Raw genomic sequence first — 9,710 nt, forward strand, 5'->3', positions numbered from 1 at the left:
AAATTTTATTTTATTATAATGGACAAGTAAAATGGAACTAAAGGTGTTCATGAACAAGACATTTTTTTAAAAGGGTGTGAATGTTGTGAATATAACTAGAAATATTCTTTTATAAATAAATCACCTTCATGATAATTTTTAAAGGGTGCGAATGAGGTGAATGTGACTAGAAATATTACTTTTGTAAATAAATTTAGTACGTAGTATTTTTTTTATCTGGGGTTGGGCTCGAGCTCAGCACGGGCTGCCCTCCAACTAGTATGTAAATGAAGTAAAACGGAGCGCCCTATTTGGTCGTCCCCATTTAAACTATACTCATATTTTAAAAATTATTTAACCTATATCCTAATTTTGGCAACTTCATACGCCTGGCTACTCTTCTTCCTCCCGTTCTATGCGCTCCTTTCTTCCTCGTGTTCTTTTGTGATGAGGCTGAGAGCAGTTCAGTTTAGGATCTGACCAAATCCATTATTTTTCCCCCTTTTCAAAGAGGTTGTGCTTTTGAGATAAATAGTGTAAAGGGATGCTAGTGATTTTGAGCTGACCGTTTTCCCTTGAATTCTATTTTTGTTGCTTGCATTACCTATTTTTTCTAGCCGTATAGGGGGGAATTCTCTAGAAATTTCCTCTCAAAATTCCATGTTATGTTATATATTGCTGGGCAAAAAGTTGAAAATCTCAAAACATCACCGATGTGGAAATTTGAACTAAAAATTATCTGAAGTTTGCACTATTTGAAGTTTAAATATAACAAGTTGATTTTGTCCTGAAGTTTGCACTACAAATTGAAGAACTCCAGATTAATTTGTCTGAACGTTGCACTATGAAGTGAAGTTTTCTCGATTACCTTTGCAAGTTAGGCCAAACTTCAGGTGAAAATATTTTGAAGTTTTGTTTTAATAAGGCCACACTTCAGATAAAAAATAATCTCAAGTTCGAGCTTCAGACATACACAATTTGAAACTGAAGTTTGCCCTTGCTATGAACTTGAATTTGCCTGATTGCCTTTGCAAGTCAGGCCAATTTAAGGTAAAAATATTTGAAGTTTTGCTTTAATAAGGCTACACTTGAGGCAAAAAAATCTGAAGTTCAGACTTTAAAGTTCAGACATACACAATTGAACTCAAGTTTGACCTTGCACTATGAATTGAACTTTGCATGATTGCCTTTGCAAGTCAGGCCAAACTTCAGGCAAAAATATATGAAATTTTGCTTTGATAAGATAAGGCTATTCTAAAGTTCAAACTTCAGACATAAATTTTTGCTACTTCAGACCCGTATGTCTAAAGTTACCCGAAAAGTGGGTACACTTATAATTTTTTGTGCAAAACGGATATAAATTAAATGGTGACCTAAAAACTAGGTATAGATGCAAATGCCCCGTAAATGAACGCGAAAGTTAGACAATAGTTGTTCAAATGAACTTTAGAATTTAGAAATTTCTTGATACGTAAAATGAAGATCTAGCTCTTAATTAAGGGGTGAACTCTGTTGAGACAAAAATAGTTTTAATATCTCAGAAAGAATTGTTTAAAATTATATCTAGGTTCATTCTCTTAAAATAATATTAATTGGTCTTATTACAAAATGCAACTGATGGCATAATTTTCAAATTACAAATTTAATATTTTAAAAATGATGATTGGAGGCCATAACTATATTTTAATGCTAATAAGTTTAACGTTATGGACTTAAGTCTTAACGGTTTGGTATCCTTTATTGATTTTACCGTTTCTTAACAATATAAATCTATAGCCTTAATGGTTTTTGTTAGTGTTTGTGATACTGGCCATCTTATTCTTTTCTTATACGTTACTTTTGGTTTTTAATGTATTGTAATTGAAAAGCTTTTATGGCTTGGAGGTTTCTTCATTTTCAGATTGTTTTTTGGACTATATATATAGAGAGAGAGCTATCAACTTGTGTTAATAGCAGTAGTGTGAAAATAATAACAACTTTTCTTCTTCTTTCTTTGGTGCTGGGTTTTCTTCTTATAAATCTTTGTTGTTTCTGTTCCTAGTTATACTAGAAGAGCTTGTTGAATCCTGGGGGATACGCCTAATATGATTCATCTCGGTGTGGGCGAAATATCCTTAAGGACAGTGTCCTTGACACGCCTCAAGCTAAATCTTTTATTCTCTGTAATCATCCAATTTTTCCAACAATCTTAAGGATATTTTACGTTGTCATTATGGAGAATAACGCTGCTAATGTTGTTGTTGATGATACTACTCTTGCTGCACCAACTGTTTATGTTGCTGTTTTTGGTGGAGATAATTTTAACCGCAAGCACGTTGTTGTTGACAAAGGAAAAGAAATTGCTACTAGAAGCAGCCTTGTGGAGGACAACAACCGTCAGAGAAAATCAAGTAACAGGTATGATAAAAGAAATGGTTATAAGCCCAAAACCAACAATCAACCTGGCCACTATGTTGCTCAATGCCGAAAAAGAGTTGGGAATGACAATCTCACTAAGGCTAAAGTAAATTTGACTGAAGCCAAAGTGGATGATATAATTGTTGCGGTTGTTTCCCAAGTGAACCTTGTGGCCAATGTGAAAGATTGGGTGTTAGATTCTGGTGCCACTAGGCACATATGTGCTAACAAATAAGACTTTGCACCCAAGTTGAGGAGGGAGAAGAAGTTGTCTATCTTAATGATTCAAGAACTACTCAAGTTCTTGGAAAATGCAAAGTTTTTCTCAAACTCACATCTGGAAAAACTTTGGCATTGAATGACGTGTTGCATGTTCCTAGTATCCGAGCCAATTTGGTCTCTATGGAATTATAGGAAAAGTGGGGGTGAAGGTTTCTTTTGAATCTGATAAGGTCGTGTTGACCAAGAATAATAATTTTGTTGGCAAGGGTTATTATAACTACGGCTTGTTTGTACTCAATGTTATCAATGAAAATGCTAGTACTTCTGCTTACTTGATTGATTCTTTTAATTTGTGGCATGCTAGATTAGGACATGTTAGTTTATCTTATATTAAAAAAATGCATTCTGAAGGTCTTATTTCAAATATTAATTTTTCGAATATTGATAAGTGTGAAGTTTGTGCAGAAGCTAAACAAACTAAGAAATTATGTGCTTCAGTATTTAGAGAATCTGAATTATTAAGTTTAATTCATACTGATCTAGGAGACTTGAAACAAACTGTGACTAGAGGAGGGAAAAAAATATTATGTTACTTTTATAGATGATTTTTCTAGATATACAAAAGTTTATTTGTTGAAAAATAAAGATGAAGCTTTTGATAAGTTTTTAATTTATAAATCTGAAGTAGAAAATCAGTTAGATAAGAAAATCAAAAGAGTTAGATCTGATAGAGGTGGTGAACTTATTTTGTTGAATGATTATTGTGAGAAAGAAGGCATAATTCACGAGATAACTCCGCCATATTCTTCACAATCAAATGGTGTAGCGGAAAGAAAAAATAGGACCTTAAAGGAAATGATAAATAGTATGCTTGTTAGTTCTGGTGCTCCGGATAATTTTTGGGGTGAAGCCATTTTATCTGCTTGTCATTTACAAAATAGAATTCCTTATAAGAAAACGGGTAAAACTCCTTATGAGTTGTGGAAAGGGTATCCACCTAATTTGAAATATTTGAAAGTGTGGGGGTGCCTTGCTAAAAAGTATGTTGCCTGATCCTAAGAAAAGAAAAATAGGATCTAAAACATCTGATTGTATGTTTATTGGGTATGCTGAAAACAGTGCAGCATACAGATTTTTAGTAGTCAAAAGTGATGTACTTGAAAATAATACTATTGTTGAAACAAAAAATGCTGAATTTTTTGAAAATATTTTTCCTTTAAAATTTGAGAAAAATTCTGATGCTCCTATTATTCCAAGTGATAATATTTCACATGATCCAATTATTCAAAATGATTTTGAAAGTGAGGGTTTAAGAAGAAGCAAAAGACCAAGGAGAGAAAAATCTTTTGGTAATGATTTTTATACTTATCTTGTGGATAATGATCCTTTAACCTATTCTGAAGCTATTTCTTCGTATGATGCCTCATTTTGGAAAGAAGCTATTGATGTAGAATTAAATTCAATTTTGCAAAATAAAACTTGGATTTTAGTTGATTTACCTCCGGAAGCTAAACACATTGGTTGTAAATGGATTTTTAAGAAGAAACTCAATCCGGATGGTTCCATTTATAAATACAAAGCTAGACTTGTTGCAAAAGGTTTTACCCAAAAGTAAAATATTGATTATTTTGACACTTATGCTCTTGTAACTAGAATTTCCTCGATTCGTGTTTTACTTGCCTTGGCTTCTATTTATAAACTTTTTATTCACCAAATGGATGTTAAAACTGCATTTTTAAATGGTGATTTGGAAGAGGAAATTTACATGGAGTAACCTGAGGGTTGTATAGTGTCTGGACAAGAAAATAAAGTATGTAAATTGTTAAAATCTTTATACGGTCTAAAACAAGCGCCTAAACAGTGGCATGAAAAATTTGATCAAGTATTGATTAATGATGATTTTTCGTCAATTGAAGTAGATAAATGTGTTTATACAAAATGTGTAGATGGTACATGTGTTATTATTTGCCTTTATGTGGATGACATGCTTATTTTTAGTTCTAGCCTTGATTTGGTACATAAAACCAAATTTTTCTTGTCTTCTAATTTTGAGATGAAAGACATGGGAGAAGCTAGTGTTATTGTAGGCATGAAAATTATAAGAGATGGCAATAGTTTGATGTTGACTCAAGAACATTATGTTGAAAGAATTCTTAAAAAATTTGATAATTTTGATGTGGTACCTGTAAGCACTCCTTATGATGCTAGTAGTCAATTAAAAAAGAATAAGGGAGATGCTGTAGGTCAAAATAAATATGCTCAAATTATTGGTAGCTTAATGCATTTGATGAATTTTACTAGACCTGATATTGCATATGTTGTGTGTAGATTGAGTAGATATACTCAAAACCCGAGTCATGATCATTGGAATGCATTAGTAACAGTAATGAAATATTTGGGAGTTACCATGAACTATGGTATTAAATATAGTGGATTTTCCACTGTACTAGAAGGATACAGTGATGCTAACTGGATCTTTGATTCAGATGAGACAAAATCCACTAGTGGTTATGTGTTCACCCTCGGTGGGGGTGTTGTGGCATGGAAATCAGCTAAACAAACAATAATAGCTAGATCTACCATGGAATCTGAGTTTGTGGCATTTGAATTGGCTGGAAATGAGGCCGAGTGGTTAAAGAACCTTTTGGCGAGTATTCCGCTAGGAATTAAACCGACACCTTCTATGTCGATGCATTGTGATTGCCAAGCTGCAATAGCCATTGCCAAAAATAAATCCTTTAATGGAAAAAGTAGACATATCCGATTGAGACATAATGTGATAAAGCAGCTGCTGAGAGATGGAATTATTTCCATAGATTATGTGAAGTCAGAAGTGAATTTGGCCGATCCTCTGACTAAACCTTTGGGAAGAAAATTAATATCCGAAACATCGAGGGGAATGAAACTTTTGCCAATTTGAGTTATATCAACTATGATGATAACCCAACCTATGTGATTGGAGATCCCATGAAGTAGGTTCATATGGGTAATAACAAGTCATTAGTTGATCAAATGTGCACTATTAAATTATATCCCTTCCTATGGTCTGTGTGCGTATATAGTGCAAGACTGCAAGGAATGAGAGGCTGAGTTATTAAACTCTTAATCTAATAATCCATAGCTTTTATAGGTGGTGTATTGTGCTGCAGAATACACTTGATGGATGGACCTATATGAGCGTGAAGTGGGGCCGCTTCTATGAAATTTGTGGCGAAATTTCTAGAGCACTCATGAAAACCAGGCGTGCGCATGGCCTATTAGCGCAAAACCGCGATAAACAACAAAGTGTGTGTGGGTATAATGTGATAGATAAGACACTAAATTTACGAAAGAATTCTTGGTTCATAGAAGTTCTAAACTTCACCAATTATTCTGTGAGTTTAATCTTATTTTATCTAGGTCTGGTTCATAGTCCAAGAGACACCAGATGCGACGCATTATGCTCATTTGTGAAAACCCAGCAAATTTAGTTTTATCTTATTTTATTATAATATTCTTTTTGAGCTATGTGGGGGATTGTTGAGACAAAAATAGTTTTAATATCTCATGAAGAATTGTTTAAAATTATATCTAGGTTCATTCTCTTAACATAATATTAATTGGTCTTATTACAAAATGCAACTGATGGCATAATTTTCAAATTACAAATTTAATATTTTAAAACTGATGATTGGAGGCCATAACTATATTTTAATGCTAATAAGTTTAACGTTATGGACTTAAGTCTTAACGGTTTTGGTATCCTTTATTGATTTTACCTTTTCTTAACAATATAAATCTATAGCCTTAATGGTTTTTGTTAGTGTTTGTGATACTGGCTATCTTATTCCTTTCTTATACGTTACTTTTGGTTTTTAATGTATTGTAATTGAAAAGCTTTTATGGCTTGGAGGTTTCTTCATTTTCAGATTGTTTTTTGGACTATATATATATAGAGAGAGAGCTATCAACTTGTTAATAGTAGTAGTGTGAAAATAATAACAACTTTTCTTCTTCTTTCTTTGGTGCCGGGTTTTCTTCTTATAAATCTTTGTTGTTTCTGTTCCTAGTTATACTAGAAGAGCTTGTTGAATCCTGGGGGATACGCCTAATATGATTCATCTCGGTGTGGGCGAAATATCCTTAAGGACAGTGTCCTTGACACGCCTCAAGCTAAACCTTTTATTCTCCGTAATCATCCAATTTTTCCAACAATCTTAAGGATATTTTACGTTGTCATTATGGAGAATAACGTTGCTAATGTTGTTGTTGATGCTACTACTCTTGCTGCACCAACTGTTTATGTTGCTGTTTTTGGTGGAGATAATTTTAACCGCAAGCACATTGTTGTTGACGAAGGAAAAGAAATTGCTACTAGAAGCAGCCTTGTGGAGGACAACAACCGTCAGAGAAAATCAAGTAACAGGTATGATAAAAGAAATGGTTATAAGCCCAAAACCAACAATCAACCTGGCCACTATGTTGCTCAATGCCGAAAAAGAGTTGGGAATGATAATCCCACTAAGGCTAAAGTAAATTTGACTGAAGCCAAAGTGGATGATATAATTGTGTGGATGTTTCCCAAGTGAACCTNTTCTAGCTAATATAGAAGAAAATCTATGAGCGGATCAATATATAAATATAAATATAGATATATAGATTAGATTTATCTAAGATCTATTTAGATTATATATAAGATCTATTTCATTCAACTACTTTCATTAATTGTGTTTCCATTTATAATTTCTAATTATTATTGTTGTCCTAAAATTGCCAAGTGGCTTCATTTTAACTTGCCACTTGGCTTAACCACATGCTTCACTACTCTCCTTTTAATATAGTATAGATATACATAAATTATTAATTGAGAATTCAATAATTTAATAGAATTAAATTCTAAAACCATAAACTTTAAATTTTGACTTAACCCCTACAAACAAGGTATTAATTACATATTGAGAATTATATTGAACGTGTTTAGGAATTAGACCAAGGTCAATTTTATTTCAAAATAACTTTTTGTTGTCCAAGGCTCCATGTCTTAGATTACGAAAAGCACAAACAAATTCACTAATTTGAAACTAATTTAATACAATTCTACATTGGTGAATATTTTGTGCCCGTTCATACTCACTTGTTTGACAGTTCAAATTAGGTCCCACTTTAAAGACACGTTTTTGGTCTTGTTCAAAATAAGTCAAGGGTACGCCGGAACGGTAGCTGCTTTAGTCTCATTTGAGAGTTTAATCTTCTTATTCCTACTGCTTTTTTCAAATGTAACAAATATCTTTTTTAAAATCAAACATTTACGAGAAAACTAAAAACACAATCTGACATATATTTCAACAGTAGTTTTTACAAATTATATCCACAATCCAAAAATATATATATTTTTTTCAAAAATTTATTTGTAATTATTTTTGAAATTGTATTTTCCTAACACAGACCCGGTTGTATCTTTTATGGACGCTCTCTCTCCGACCCGTACCCATTTCTTATACCCCAAAGCCCTTTGATTTAAAACAAGTTAGGGTTTCTCTTTCTCTCTCTTTCTGTCTCTCTTCATCCCCAGTTTTTTCCATCCGTCAGTAGCCATGGTTAGTTCTCTAAGCCATACAATGAATTCAACTACTTCATCAATCTTAAATATTTTACAAATTTCTACAATTTCCTTTACACATTATTATTATTATATACTGATGTTTTATTTTTGATTTTTGTGATGTGAAAATTATCAAAAAAAAAAAAAAAAACAGCCGCAGGGAGATTATATAGAGTTACACAGGAAGAGATTTGGTCGTCGCCATGATCACGAGGAGCGTAAACGTAAGAGGGAGGCTCGTGAAGTTAAGGAGCGCTCCCAAAAAGCACAAAAGGTCCCTCTTTTTTATCCTAATTATTTTTTTCAGCTCCTAATTATATTTCAAACCCCCCTTTATTGTATGAAACATTTTTGCTTAATTTTGTTTGTTTTGAAACAGACCTTGGGTATTAAGGGTAAAATGCTTGCTAAGAAGCGGTATGCTGAAAAAGCCCAAATGAAGAAAACGTAAGTTCTTCTTAATTGTGTAATTACCATTTTACTATTTATTGTGATTGTGTGAAAAATACAAAAAAAATGAAGTTTATTGTGTTGTGTTAAAAATTCAAAAAAAAAAAAAAAAGATTTTTATTGTGATTGTGTTAAAAATTCAAAAATAAAATAAAATAGATCTTTATTGTGATTGTGAGCATCATCATTTATAAAACTACAAACCACATAGTTGTCTAATGAGAGGTGAATGAAATGGTGAAAATGGAGCAGAATGAATATAGGTTTGTAGAGCCGGCCCTGGTCTAGTTTGGGGTTTGAGGTTTAGTTATTGTTGTATATTATACTAAAATTTATTGTTCGAATATGATAGCGATCAACACTTTTTTTGAACTAATATGCACACATTTTACATGAGTTTGAATTACATGATCACTGAGACGTAGTTGTACTATGCCCGCGTTTCTCCAACATGCTAAATTGACTATTCAACAATATTTTATTTAAATAATCAGAATTAGTTTCATAGCCCAAATCAAACAGGCAACATTGTCAATCCTTGATGGAGCAGTTCCCCGTTCGTAATATTTGTGTTAACTAATGCTCCTATGGTTGGTTATTATTGAGATTATGAGTGCTCTTTAGGTAAAGAAAATGTACCTACTGAAAGGTTCTGTATCTTTGGTTTAGTGTTTGCTTTTGAGTTGGTAAAAGAACCAGCTCTGCTTTACAAACATCAGCTTACTTAGTGTTCGTTTGGATCAATGAATCAAGATCTCACATTTGAAGCTAGATACCGGCATTCAATTTTAGAGAGTGAGGCTTAGCCCGTAGCGGAAAAACGTAATATGAGTTTTATGAGTTCTCTGATTTTCCTTAGTGTCTCCTTTGCTTCTAGCTATTATGCGGCTGCTATTCTATGTTAAGGTTCCAGAAGATGGTGCTAGTACTCTTGGTGAGGGAGGTTGAAGGAGAGGTTGAGGTTGAAACATTTATTAATTGTTTCCATTTCAAATCTATTCAACTGTCAGACATAATTTCTCTATTATTTAGCAGTTCTCCACTGAAATAATTGTAGACTTTGTCTGTGTTGAACTGGGGG

General features: G+C 32.9%; 1 protein-coding gene across 1 annotated transcript in view; it reads left to right on the top strand.

Annotated features, from left to right (window-relative positions):
* The window catches only part of LOC109244152 (ribosome biogenesis protein NSA2 homolog), a 3,905-nt gene continuing 2,259 nt past the window's right edge, over nt 8,065–9,710 (top strand). Inside the window, exons 1-3 of the mRNA XM_019411197.1 lie at nt 8,065–8,174; nt 8,334–8,453; nt 8,559–8,626. Of these exons, the coding sequence (XP_019266742.1) occupies nt 8,172–8,174; nt 8,334–8,453; nt 8,559–8,626 (191 nt within the window). The 5' untranslated portion in view covers nt 8,065–8,171. The remainder of the gene's footprint in view (nt 8,175–8,333; nt 8,454–8,558; nt 8,627–9,710) is intronic.

This window comes from Nicotiana attenuata, chromosome 2 (genome assembly GCF_001879085.1).
Source record: "Nicotiana attenuata strain UT chromosome 2, NIATTr2, whole genome shotgun sequence".
In the NCBI taxonomy this organism is placed as follows: domain Eukaryota; kingdom Viridiplantae; phylum Streptophyta; class Magnoliopsida; order Solanales; family Solanaceae; genus Nicotiana; species Nicotiana attenuata.